General features: G+C 39.7%; 1 protein-coding gene across 1 annotated transcript in view; it reads right to left on the minus strand.

Annotated features, from left to right (window-relative positions):
- Nucleotides 1-14,632, minus strand: part of SLC22A16 (solute carrier family 22 member 16) — a 38,887-nt gene extending 24,255 nt beyond the window's left edge. The window contains exon 1 of the mRNA XM_026119990.2: nucleotides 14,496-14,632. Coding sequence (XP_025975775.1) covers nucleotides 14,496-14,545 — 50 coding nt within the window. The 5' untranslated portion in view covers nucleotides 14,546-14,632. The remainder of the gene's footprint in view (nucleotides 1-14,495) is intronic.
- Nucleotides 14,633-14,889: the final 257 nt, after the last annotated feature.

The raw sequence follows: 14,889 nt of genomic DNA on the forward strand, positions 1-14,889 counted from the left end.
TTACCAAATCATTCTTACAAGATTTTAAAACTGATTTGCTGAAGAATTGTAACACTTCTATCCTAATACACACATGTACATTTCCACTTTGATCAGGTTGAGGCCAGAATTTGTTCACTGGGGTCAGGAAAAGAAATACATTGGCTGCTCACTACTGCACATTTGGTGTAACAGCTTAGCTGAAGAAAGTCACGCCAGTGCAAAAACTGAAAACCAGACCTACAAAATGAAGGAAAATATTTTTAAAATTCTTTCTTTTCTTTTCTTAGAAAAATGATCTTTGCATTATGGATCTATAGCTGAGCATCAGAAAAGCAAACTCACTCAAAATTCCAAAAATTCCAGCACTTTTGGAGTTGAAAGAGGAGGTGTTTTACATTTATGCAAACAACCATTTTTCATATACTTTTTATCCATATGCATTGTTTTTACATTGTCTGGAGTATCATTAAAAAAACATTGTTGCCAACCACATAACACAGTGATAACTGAGGTATTACATGTCTCCTATACTGGAGCTTCAGGGTGTTGTGGAAGCAATAACAACGTTACCTTTTGTAGTATTTTTGGGAAATGTTGACCATTTGCTATGGCCATTGCAGGTCTTTTGCATTGTGGTGTCTAAGTGAACAACTTTCCACATAAGCACAAATACAGGATGAAAACTCTCCTTAAATTAAAGCAAGCAACATCAGCTTAAACATGGTAAATGCCAGGATAATGCCAAATAAAATTTATGCCAATTTATGCCATGCCTAAGGAGTCTAAGAATGGCAAAGTAAAAAGTTCATTCGGCGTGCAGGAAAAAAAAAGTCTTTCTTGATCAAAATCTTCACCAAAAAGAGGAAGAAAATTCCCTCTTTTTACTATATTACAAGCTTATTGCTGATATTCCTGTGTTCCTCCTACAAACACTAACTGCCAGAAGGTTCCAACCTTTAAGAAATATAATTGCAAACTCTTAAAGTTTTTCACCTCTCTTGAAGCTTTCACCTGTTTTTTTAATATATCTTTCTGCATATATCTAAGGCTTAAATTTAAAGAAAATCAAGGCTGCTTGATTTTGGTTAACTGAACATATCCAATTAATTAGTTATACGATGCCCAAAAGCATATTAGGAATTCCTTTTGCTCTGATTCCTTTTTTTACTCAAATACTTCAAATGCTCTTGTAGCATCCTGTGTCCTGTTCACCTGATCACTCTTCCTCATTCTGAGGTACTCACAACCTCGACACAAGCCACAGTCCTTACACATTTCCTGGGCAGAGGTTCCCCCAGTCTCACTGCCTACATCCTGAACTGCTCCTGCAGCCCTCATGAACCCGATAATGTAAAATCGAACAGCATTTATAGGCATAAGGAACTCACTTCTTCAGCAGCTTTTTTTTAATCCAAGCAAAAAAGCATGTTCTGTTTCAACATCCTCCATTATCAAATTCAATCCAAGTATACAGATGCTGTGCAAGGAATGCCGCTCACTACTGCCTCATGAGAACTGTATAGTAACCATCATTTTGGTAATGGGCACTCTTTCCTTTAATTAACGCATTTTCCAGTTAGTGTCGTTCCTGCATAAAGCTACCTTTCTTAGTGCTTAGATTTCTTTTTTTACAACTGATGCAACAGTTCTTTGTTTTTGACCATCTCAACTGTGCACATTAGTTTTCTGTCCTCACGCGTGACAAAATAAGCTAGTTGATAAATATTTTTCAACCATTTAATCACACAGCTTTCAGCTATGGACAGATATGTACAGCAAAAAGGGCAGTTGCTGTTAAAGATGCTCAGATGTTTCTTGTTCCCCCTTTGCCCCTGGAGGAAAGCCAGACAAGTGGAAGAGGCGCTCACATCTCTGCCTACCCAGGCAGTCTCTAGCAGAGAGATCTGCACAACCTGTATGTATAACAAGCACCAGCTAAACATACCCTCTTGCTTGCTGTGAGCTGCAACTGCAATTTTTCTCCTTTATATGTTTATACTATCAACCTTCTAACTAGTACACGCAAAGCAATAAAAGGCAGAAAAAAGTGGAAACAGAAAACAATCACTAAAAACAATGAGAAAAAGTTCAATGGTACACACTCTTTTCTAACCTTCAGGTCAACCTTCTTTCTGCTGATCAAAATCAGTATGAAATAAATTTTTATATTTCTAATATGTTTACACCTATACAGGTTCCAGTAACAGAACTATACAGTTCCTCAAACTTGAGGTCACAGCTCCACACGGGGCCAGGGCAGTTACCAGTGGAGCAGTGATCTCAATACGAGCAGGGCTGGCAAGCAGCAACGGACTGCAATGGAAAATGTTTGGGAACAGCAATCATAACACCTTCCAGTAGCAGAGCTGGGGTCAACCTATTTCATCCTATGCTATCCGTTTGTCCTTTCCACTTTCCATATGTCAAGGATATTTACCAGTTAAATAAAAAAGAGACTGTGCAGCATTTAAGCTATTTATGTTTGTTTTGGAATGATTTGGATCAATGCTAAACACAGTAGATAACTGTTCAGTAGTAACCACTTCCAGCTCCATTTTTGATGTTTCCATTCCAGAAACAACATTTTTATAAAGGGCTACTATTTAGTATGTATTCTGTCTGCACGATGCACTACTAGCATTACCTCTTACACAGAAAACTCAATACTAGTATCTTCAGTAACACTGTCTTCTTTTGGTCAGCTTCTTTTTTTGGAACAAATCCAAATTATGTTTTTAATTTCCCCAGCAGGTTTTCCATCAGCTTATGTAAGTAAATCATGTCACGCCATAATCTGTAAAGCATCTAATAGATTTTTTTTTTTTTTTTTTTGCCGTTCCATCCAATTACAGACATAGATGCTCCTTCTTGTATAAATTGTTACTACGTTTCATTCCTCCTCCTCCATTTGGGAAGTCAGATGTTTTCTCCTGTTTACCTTGATGGCACATTGCACTAACTTTGTCTAAACTATGGAAGTTTATGTATATTTTGTCTGAACTTTTTCTGCTCATAATCCTGAAATAAAACTAGTCAATTTCGATACAAGTTATGTTCGATACATGTTCCCATAGCAAAACTCTGAACCTGGTATAGCTGATGGTACAAATATACCTGCTTCACAGTGGTGAAAACTCTCCTTTCTGAAACAACTGGAAATCTGTTCTTCAAAGACTATTTTGCAAAATATTTAAATCTTACTGCTGCCATAGTAAATTATGCTTTTCAAAAACTCTTTTTTGTTCCCTATTCATAGCTATGCCCGAGAAGATTTGGACATAGCCAGCTCATTTTCAGTCTGAATTCAATATAAATTCTCTTCATGCCATGCCATGCTTATTGTTAAGTATACTACCCAATACTATAAATTTCTATATTGGAAATTTAATTCCTCCCTGCTAGGAAAATGATTGTAAAATGTTTCATTCTTCGAAGGTTTTTGAAAGATCTCCTGTGAAAAAGTAAAATGGGTAAGAAATCTGCATAATCAATTCAAGCATAGAGGACATCATTTACCTAGCAAATGTTTATAACCATTCTTGCACATACTTATATCTCTTGAGTTTTCAGTCAGAAATAATAAGGAATATTAGCTCTATGGATCAAATTATGCTAAATTATTTCTGTAAATATTTGACAGAGATGTCACAGAATTTTGGGTTGTTCTAGTTTCTTTCTTCCTTAATATAAACATTAATTTTACAACCTAAAATATGATCAAGATGATCTACATCAAGTTCAGTGGGCTACATAAAGCACTGTTATCACCTGGTTATTTTACTCTCTCTGGCTCAATTTGCAGCTCTTAAAATGTTCTCTTGTGAATTCTGACTTCCACTATAGTGATGCTACTTCAAGAGCAAAACAGAAGGGCTAAAGCAGATACCTTTGTCTTATTACATTTTTAGGAATATTTCACTGATAAAAAGAATCATTTAACAAGATGTTACATTTACGGAATTAAACAGTCTTCTAAAATTTGAGACAAAGTCAACATGTAAATCAAGCCATCCCTTTGGGAAAGGCAAAACAATTTCAGCCAGAGATTCTCTGCTGCCAAAGACAATACAGCAATTTGTAATTCTACATGCGCAGAATTCTACAACTGTAATTCTACAGTTCTACAACTTGAAGAAAGGGATTCAATTCAGTGCACAGTGTGGATGGTCTAAGTACTGTCTTCTGTTAAATTTGCTTTTGTTTATGTATGAATTGTTTATATATAATCATATTTAGCAGCTATTTCTACATTCAGAAGGAAAATTGCCCCGGACCAATAGTTTTTTGCTCCTTGGTAACAGTGTGGCACTTCATCCTTCGCTTGTATCTCTCTACAGACCTGCTAAAGCTCTCCTAGAACAACGGAGAGGAGTAAGACACAGCAACACTGCTCCCTCTTTCCTCCCCTTTCAGGAGCTGACACCGCGGGCCCACCAGCAGTCCATCGGCTCTCTGTTCAGCGGCTCTTGCAAGGTCAGCCAATCTGTCCCACTCACGGTCCTACTCCTGGGCCAGTTAAATACCTAACAATAGGCTGTTTTCTCCAAAACAAGGCAGGTTATCTCTAAATTCACATAAAAGAAGGTTCGTGACCACAAAAGGACTTACAACTTCTTTTGCAGGTTCATAGCTCACCTTCCCTCCAAACAACCCCTCTTTCCTGCAGATGTGTAGCTAGCTCACTCTTCGCCTAGAAGTCCTCAACCCAGATGGTCATAGGAACATGCCCTGTAACAAGACTTTATTAAATGATTAATTACACTGGGGAGATTTTTAGTTTATTTTGTTTTGATTACCACCTTGGTCATAAAGTTCCATCGGACTTTTGTTTACTTATAGCTCTTCTAGTTTCAGTGCTGGATATTGGTTCAGCTAACCTATGTCCTCACAGGACAAGAAAAATATTTCTCTTTTCTCTCCTCTGAGAGATTTACACATTGTAGAGTATATAAAATATTATGAAATCTCAAAAGCTGATTTAATAGATCTTGGGTATTTGACATACTGCCTTTGATTTTAATTAGACAAGGAGCTTTTCTATGACCTCCCTAAAGATGACAAGTCAAAATCTTAACAGCTTTATTGATCTTTCCAAAGAAAAAGCATTTTCATTAGTTTTATTGGTCATTTATCTCTTCTGTCACCAAAAAACTGAGTTGTTCTATATAGTCCTTGTTTTCTTAATAGAAATCATGTGACCTTTTCATTTCTTATCAAGGAAGATGGTTCTACTATCTTTTTCTTTACACTGTCAAAATTCAAAGGAATTTAAATGAAAAATAAAGAAATGCAAATTACAGAATTCACTGCTTCCAAGGTTAAAAATGTACTTTAACCTCTTATTAAACATATTCTGCAATGCTCTTTTACTTGGTTATACTTTCACAGGAGAGGGCCAGTTTCTTTCCTTCAGTCTTCCTCTTATGGTAGTTCATACAAGGGAATGATCTGGAATAATGCTGTTTTCTAACCTTACCTAAACATTTATAAGCAATATATAGGGATCCATTCTCCACATGAATCCAGTAGAGAAACTGGATTCCACTGAGACTTAACAGGATTCTTCTGGATAAATCTATTTTTTTTACCAGTTGCCCCTCTTTGTTCTCAATGGATAAGAGAGACAGACCAGAGCTCAGCTATACTGATCTACAAAAGACATACAGTTCTCCAAGGAGCCTAAAATACCAATGTAAATGGCACCAGGGTTCAATTGCTCTGATCCTGGGACTGACACAAATTAGCTCTCAGAATAGTGGAGCTATAAACCATTTGTTGGCATTTTCCAGCCCTACTGACTTAACCAGTCTCAAAGATGGAGAAAAAAATCCAACCAATAATTAGTTCTGGAATATGAGCTGTGAACACAAGTTTTTTGAATGAGATGTGGCCTTATCTGTGTAATTTTGCCATATATCCAGTGGCTGTGTGTCAGATGATGCTTTTGGCTATTGCTTATCTATTATTGCTTATTTTTCACTATTTGTATTTGATTTTCTGTTTAGCACTAGACAGACATCCCAATGAAACTATAAGTATTGTGATAATAATTTATAAAACAATGACTAAATGATTATTATCTTCTTTCTTTAATTAAAGATACAAAGATCTATGTCTAAAATTTAAATGCTAAAAAAAATATTTTTGCCGACTTTGTAAGTTATAAATGACTGCGTTAATCTTCCTTTTTTCCTTCTCAGAATGTCAATTTCAAGTTTGCTTTTCATTTCGCACTTCATGTATCTTCTGGATTTCTACTTTTCCAGAATAGGCTTATTCTCTTACTTCTCTGACGTCAATGCTCTCAGTTCAACGGTTGGCCCAAAACAATCTTTCCTGGAACTACCTGTATTCGGGGAACTGATAGGAAGTGTTGAAAGTCCAGAAAGTCCACAATGTAGCAAGCATAGTAATAGCATAAAAACCTGACAGTTTTTATGACGTCTGATGCAGCACAGAGCAATGTGCAAGGATCTTAGCACCTGCATCACACTCTTTTGAGAGAAAGGTCCTGGCTAATGCTGTGATACAAAAGATGTCCTGCCAGAAGCATCTCCCACATCCCAACTTTCTAACTAAGCCTTGATTAATTAATTTAGGTTGAAAGCAAAGAAGAATTTGGAGGTATACTACATTTGAATGCAATATATTGGATACAGCATGCAATCTGTATATATCTGTATTACTTCTCTAGATACCCTTTTCACTCAACGAGGAGGTACAGACAAATCTAGATATACAATTCATCTCATCCTAAAGCACTCATTGAAAATATGGCAGGTCAATCATGCCCTTAAATGGTCTAATTCGCCCCCCCCCCCCCCCGACTAGGTGACCAATACAGATAGCTGAAGTTTATACTATAGCCCTGTAAAGTTAATGAGATGAAACTCACTAGTGCCTCTGCTTGGACTACTAAGCTCCCCACATAGCTAGCATTGACTTACACAGTTGGATAAGGTATGAACCAAGATCATTCCAAACCTTCACAACTCAGAGAGGAGTATGAGGTGCAACATGCCTGCAAATGTCCAGCCCATCACAGATACAACACATTCAAATGGCACTGAGCTCCATCCGAAGTGTGGTGCAGACTGCTCTTTATCGAGCAGCAAATAGTTCCCAATTTTTTAAGTACTTTTCTTTAGTTGTTTTCTACCTGCTGCCACCTTATTGGCCTCCTCCACCTATTCTCCAGGCCTCAACACCACTGCTGGTGTTGCAACCCTAATGCTGCTACCTAGCAGCACTGCCTCCAAATAACAGGAAGAGGAATCCCAACTGTAACTTTCTAAAGAAAGCATTTTCTGGAAGAAAGAGAATTTCTGGATTCAGTCTCTGATCCGATGAATGGTACTTCTAGACTTCTCAAACCATGTTTTCGATGCATGTGATCTTCAGAGAACATCCGCTCTCAGGGAACTGAGCATTACAGTTTGGCTGTCAATGTATGATATTAAGGCATATGTTAGCTCTCTAGATAATTTCAGTATTTTCCAAAGACAGCTGAGATTTATCCCCAAGAATGTGGACAATCTGACAGATCAACCATCATTTGTACCTGTAAATCTCTATCTTGTACATTTCATCATCACATTTTTTCCAGTCTTGGCTTTGTAACTGAGAAATAGGTACCTCAGTTGATATTTTCTATCTTGCCATGGTTTCTGTATTTTTGACAAGTTGAGGATCTCATGTCCTTGTTCAGCTGCCATAGCTTAATGCTGCAAGCCTACCTGAAATAAAATGCTAGCTGTGTATGCATCTCAGGTCCATTCTTGTTGTACGTAGCAGCATAGTAGTGCAGAAGTTTTCATAGCATGTGCTGAAGGCTTCTGGGACCTTTAAAAATTGTCTAAATTTAAGGTTATTTTCTACTTGAATCATTTCACTTCCTGGAATAAACTGGCCAAACTCTTCATGAGTAAGCCCTTTTATAAAACATTTCCTTCCAACTTTGGTATATCTCTGTACTATTGGAAATAATGACTATCATTAGAAAATTACTTACAGAGCTTTTATAGAAGTGATGCCCCAGGCACCATATCACAGGGAACACACTGTGCAGTACCTCGTGTATTTCCTTTTCATTCACACCATAATATTTCAGGATGGAAGAGCTGATCATCAGCTCCTTGATGTATGGGATAATTGCTTCATGTTGTCACAACTATGCCCATGCTACAACTTTGTCTAGAAGCCACCTTGGGGTTTTGCTGACATTTCAGAGACACACTCAAAATCTCAGCAGCTGGTTTACAAATCTTAATTGATACACTGTCTTTAAGTCTGAATTGCTTGTATTGCAGGTTATAGTTTTTGAGAGGCAATGGATAGTACTACAGACAAGTGCAATTTTGTCTTGTTTTTATTTAATTATTGATCTGCTTTTTCGGTCCAGAAACAGGCAGAGTGAGGTTGTCAACATGTTCTGATGCAATACACTTCTGTCTGTGCTGATCCTGCGCTAGACTGCCTCTGTTATGTCCTGGATCCCAACAAACACCGCTAGTGCCTCGCACACAGCATTGCTGGTCTGTTGTTTCCTTTTTCCAGCAGCACTTGCCAGTATCCATCTTTGATATTGAGCCCTGAGAATATTTCTACTTTTGCTTAGCCAGGCATAGATAATAAGAGTTTTGTTTAAGCTTCTAGAGTCTGGTCTGTGAAAACACATGGCTTGTCTCACTTCTCCAAGGCTATTATGATGCTATTCGATGAATGGGATCAAGCACTCTTTGCAAAGTATTTGGACACCAGAAAAGAAAAAGCAGTTATTACTGTAATGCAGCTAGGTCCACTTATTTTATCCTATGAGCATCTGAGACGAGCACAGACTGATTCAGATGTTACAATATGGTGTGGTTGTGAAGCTGAAGAACATTCGATCAAGCATTTCTGCCAAGCACCACTCCTGACTGGGAGCCAAAGGAGGACTTAGATTTGAGATTCTTCTCTCCGGCACATTCCAATAAACACAAACAGCTGCCCACTGATACATTCTGAAAACTGAATGACAGATATGTTGCTATAAACTTGTCCACTATATAAAATAATAGGTAGAGAAAACAAGTTTTTTGAAAATGGTCTGAAGAGCACAGTATTTTGCTAATCTTTGGGAAATTATTCAAAGGTTAAACAGAAATACAGATTTCTTTTCTTTTTCTTTCTTTCTTTCTTTCTTTTTTTCTTTTTTCTTTTTTTTTTTTTTCAAATATTCATTGAGTTCAGGATGTATTTAAATACTAAATGCATTAGTATTCCTGGAGAAGCTTATCGTGTTTCCATTTTAAAGTTAAAGCTAATCATCTGTTCAAAAGCTGAGTATGATTACCTGCTTCTCTATACTAGATTGGAAAAGGAAAACCAATTTCTTTTGCATGTCTTGTCAAAAAACATATTTTTTGGGGGGAAGTACCTTTAAAGACATCTGTAAGATGCACAAATCTGAAAAATCATTGCTGTAAAGTATTCTTATTTTCCTTTTATGGAAGAAATAGTGAGCATGTACTTTAAGATAGTTGGGACTCTCTGTTATTTGATACAAATCCAAGCGTTCCTGGAAGTATCATGTACACACCACAATTTGCAGAAGACGTAATCTGATCGCAACAAGAGCTGTGAGCTATGAAACAAGAGAGTGGATACAGGCATTAGCATGAAAACAAGAGCCTTGAAAAGTTCTGAGATGTACAAAGATGAGAGACCATTTGGTATAGGACTTCAGAAGTGAACCGAGAGCCTTACAAAGTACATAGAAGAGAAATGGTGTTAGCAGTGAGTGCTCAAATATTGCTACTGCAGCACTGACCAGCCTGGATAGAAAAATCGGAAAAAAAAGCAGGGCCTGCATTATAGAAATCCATCAAGATAGTCTCTGCAAAAGTCAAGCTAATTTTTTATGAGCTAAACACAGTCTCTGTTTATTTATGAACAATAGAATATCCATGGAAAATTAACTGAAAATGCTAAAACTATTGAAAAGTTGTAATCTCTACTAAACTCAGTGTTAGGATGCAACAGGTCAGCATCCTAGCCAAACAAGCATATTGTCCTGCTTCATTGCTCCTCCTGGCAGCCATGCTAATCCTTGCACTGGTTGCTTCTAAAATCAGATTCATAGCAACTTAACAGGCAACAAGCTTATATAAGGCAATAATGTGAAAAGATATTAAAAACTAAATATATACTCAAACATTTCAATAAAGATGAAAAGCAATCATTGTTACTTCATTAAATAGTCCAACTGCTAGTAGAATATTTTATTTATAACCACATTTGAAAATCTGGATAACTTCTCAATTTTGTAAAAGACAGAATAGGTTTTTAAAAACAATCTTTTAAAAAACTCTAGAAATTTTTTATTACAAAACCTGAAAATAGTATCAGTGACTCTCTGTCTTCCGCTCTCTGCCTGACAGCTGTTATCATCTGCTTTTAGCTAAAGTATAAGCCACGTCTTAAAAACTGTAAATCACAGAAAACTCTACATACTATGCAAACCACATCCCATAGCTACCAGAGGGCCAGATTGGGAAATTGAATTCTTACTTTCATCCATACTTACAACCAGAAGTACCTTATTATATTTTTCTCTGTACAGCTATTTCAGATTCGATCATGTCCTATTTCAGCATTCTGTAATGATCTAGATCGGAGCTGCGAAATGCATAGCCTGTTGGTTACAAGCAAGCTGGTAACTTCTGTGGTAGAAGCTGGTAGATGACAGTCACTCGAGTTATTAAAAGTCCTTTAGTTTGCCTGGGAACTAGATGTAAAGCAGTGTGAGCCAGCCAGCCAAGTCCGAAGGCACGCTTCCAACCTGAAGAGATGCACATGCAGGCTGGGCAGCCACAAGCCAGCAGGTACAGGAGATGCGCACATGGTGCAGGCCAAATAACACTGCCTCCGCCAGCATACAGATCTGCCAGGACACAGGGGAGCTCTGCTGCTGACCTTAAGCCCATCAGTCATTTTTCCCCTTTCGCAGTATGCTGGCTGTCCATGGCAGCAGGTGGCTGACTGTATGCCTGCTCTTCACCTGATACGCGTATGAGTGGGTCATTGCAATTGGAGTGGTTGAGCAGAAAGGGGGCGCAGAAAGCAAGAGCCCATAGGCAAGGTCTGGCAGGAACTGCTGTAGAGAGGAAGGGTGCAGTTTGAGGCGGGCAAGTTGGGAGGTTTTAGTGGCCTTTCAGGTCTTTAGATACAAGGCCTTTTGAGGCAGACAGGACTTTTTTTCCTTCACCTCTACAATAGCGAGCAGTGATTTCATACTCTAGACACAGACTAAAGAGCAATGTTTAAAAACATTCTTCCTGAATTTATAGGCCACAGATGCCCCATATGCCCAAATTCAAAAACCAGAGTAAAGTCTTCCTTTAATGGGCACAGGAAACAGAAGCTGCTACATTTTTATGGTTGTTCATGCACATCCCAAGACCCTAGTAGGAATTAGAGCATCTCTGAGACTTTTGAAGAGAAGTTCAAATGGAAAACAAAATACTGTCAGTATCCAAGTGAATGACAATTCTGCAAAATTCTCACTTTTAACTAAACTGAAAGGTTTTTATCTTATATATATAAATGATATGTATGCATAAATATATATACATACACACATAAATATATATATACATACACACACACACATGCATACATACACAGGTTTTATATATATATATATATATACATAAACAGCTGGCCATTCTTTATTGCATCTGTCAGAGTTTAATAACATCAGAACAGTCCCCAAAATACTATCAGTCATGTTTGGATTGCTCAGAATCTGACTATGGCAGATCTGAATCTATATGTAGCACTAAGTAGGTCATATGCGCCTTACAAAAATTGATTGAACAGAATACTGATTATTTGTCAGTGTCACAATTATGCATAAATACAAACTAATGAGAACTTCAAAGTTACAGTTAAGAATATGCATAGCAAAATTTTTTTATATAAAACACATTTGCATTTATCTAAAGCAGTATCAAGGGAAACGATTAAAAAGAGCTTTTACAACTTTTTAAAATAGGTGCATCCACTATAAGCTGCTGTTATAGTTACTTTTCTCACGTAGTCTTTAAAATCTTGAACAACCATGGTCTAACATGGCTATGTAAATTTTGGTAATCTGGGGTTCATCTGAAAGATCCTAAACTTGAAGCAACCCTTGTGAACTACATCTCAAATAATCTGCTCCCTAGATTGGAGGTTATCGTTGTAGAATTATTCTCCTCTAATTGCAAGAAGTAGTGTTGAAAATTTCATCTAAATTATTGACAAATGTTCTCAAGCAGGAAAAACTACTTCAGAAGTTACAAATAACTACTTTCATGTTATTTCAGTATTCGATGCCAAGCACTTGGTTTTCACAAACAGCACCCAAGACAGAACAGCAACAGCAAAATAAACTGCTGACATGTAATTGTTAATGAATGAGGTACTGTTCACAATGATATGCCTATGTCATACACTTGGTAGTTGTAATTTAAGCAAAGGTCCAATTCAAGCAAAGAATTTTTTCCACCCTAAACACCTACAGAGAACTATTGAGATCTATGATATTAGATATTAAATATTAAAAGCCTATTCTGCTGTTGAGTGCAGGTATGCACTTGCACCATTACAAGTAGCTCCAGGGCTTTATTGAAATGCCCCTCCTGCCTTCCACCTGATAGAAAGCAGATCAACATTGCGGTTTAGGCTAACCCACTAGTGACTGGGCTAGAAAGTGCAAAACTATAGTTCAAGAGCTTAAACTTGTAGCCAAATTGTGACAGAAGGGTCTATTCCAGACACGCACTCTCAGGAGCATGTGCCTGCAAAATCTATGCTCATCAGTGGGTCGTGGAAGTCCCTGACAGAACACCCCACAGGGAGGATGTGCTCCTCTCAATCTTTCGGTTCATCTGATCTAAAATTTCATTTCCTGGCCAAGCACTTCTTCTCCCTACCGGCTTTAACCAGAATCTCACACCCATGTATTACACCCAGCAATAGCTACAGAAGTATTCACACACATACCACAGCTCAGTACCCCTACAATAAACCTACACCTCTACACACACACACCAGCGCCACACACCATCTAGAGGAAAACTGGCCACACACATCACACCAATTATCATTCAGCATAATCTTTTGCAGATCTATACATATATATATATACACATATATACTCCATATCTGTGTATCTCATTCACTAAACCCAACCTTAATAAAAGCACATGCTGTCTATTGCCTACAGTAAGCCTCTGCCCCTATGCAGAAATACCCCAACAGTCTGGTATATACTGCCTATACCCTCATATCACCCCTGAAGAGTACTGTACCCAGGGCTCTGTGTGTACGTGCAAAAAATGTGTGAGTATGTGCATGAGTGTCTAAGTGTATGAGTGTGTACATGAGTGCATATGATGTGCAAGCACAGTGTATGTGAGTACACACAGTGCATATGTGAGTCTGTGTGTGTGTAGAATGTGGGTGCATAGCTGAATGTGGTATATATGCAGATGTTTGTGTGTCAGGGGTGTGATTGCATGCCTATGTCAAACATAAGTATACATATATATACCCCATATTCATATACTGCATTCAATAAACCCAATCTCAATAAAAGTACATGCCATCTATTGCATACAATAAGCCTGTGGAAGACTACATGCAGGGCGCGTGCATGCAGAGATTGTATGAGTACATGCATGTGTCAGTGTGCCTGTGTAGTATGAGTAAATACAGTGGGGTCCAGCGTGTGGGAGTACACATGTCAGTATGCCCATCCTCCCATGTGGGTGTTTGTGAGTCTCTGTGTGAGTCCCTATGTGGGTACGAGTGATACCTTGTGTGTGTGTGTGTCAGTATCTGTGTATGTTAAGATGTGTGTGCACGCAAATGCCTGCTATGTGTATGTGTGTGAGACAGAGAGACAGTGTAGCAGTCCCTGTGTGGGTGAGTCCCTCCCTGTGTGGGTATGTGTGATACTGTGTGTTTGTCAGTCTGTCAGTCCCACCATTTGCATATGGGGGCGGAGTGGAGGCGTGTGAGTCCCTGTGTGTGTAGTGCGATACTCCGCATGCGTGTGCCTGTCAGTATGTCAGTCCTGGGGTATGTGTGCATGTACGTGTGTGTGTGAGAGTGCCTGTGCAGGTAGTGTGATACTTGGCATGTGCATGTGTGTGTCTGTCTGTCAGTCCTGATGCGTGTGTGAGTCCCTGTGTGGGTATGTCTGATATTCTCTGTGTGTGTGAGTCCTTGTGTGGATACGTGAATAGCGTGGCTGCTGGCGTCTCTGTGTGTTAGCGTGTGTGTGCGCCTCAGTCCCTACGCGTAGGTTAGTGTGTGCGCCTGTCAGCGTGTCAGTCCCTGCGCGTACGTTTGCGTGTGTCAGTCGCTGTGTCAATCCGTGTGCGAGCCGCGGGGTGTGTGTGAGTCCCTGCGTGTGTGTGCGCGGGGCAGAGGCAGCAGCCCAGCGGCGCGGTCCCCCGGACGGGACGGGGCTGCCCCGGTACCTGCCGAAGTGTCCCAGAGAGTCGAAGAGCCGCTCGGAGCTGGGAGCCATGGCGGGGCGGCAGCGAGCCGGGAGCCTCCGTGTCGCTGGCCCGGCGGTGCGGGGAAGAGACACGGTCCCCTCCCGTCCGCCCCCCGCCCCCGCGGCCCGCCCGTCCCCCGGCGCCCCCTGGACCCCTCGGGGCGGGCTCACCCGCCCCTCCCCGCCCGCCGCCGTGCCCGGCTCGGCCCGCCGCGCCGCTGCCCCTGCCCCGCCGCCCGGACGGCGGCCACCGGCGGCTCGCCGCAGGGCTCTCGTCAGCCGGAGCCTTTCGTCCCCGTCGCTAATATCCAGCCATTTCCCCTTCTTCTGAAATGCCGGGGGACCCCCCGGCTCCTCAGCGGGCTGCCGTGGGG

The sequence above is a fragment of the Dromaius novaehollandiae genome, chromosome 3 (genome assembly GCF_036370855.1).
Source record: "Dromaius novaehollandiae isolate bDroNov1 chromosome 3, bDroNov1.hap1, whole genome shotgun sequence".
Lineage (NCBI taxonomy): Eukaryota > Metazoa > Chordata > Aves > Casuariiformes > Dromaiidae > Dromaius > Dromaius novaehollandiae.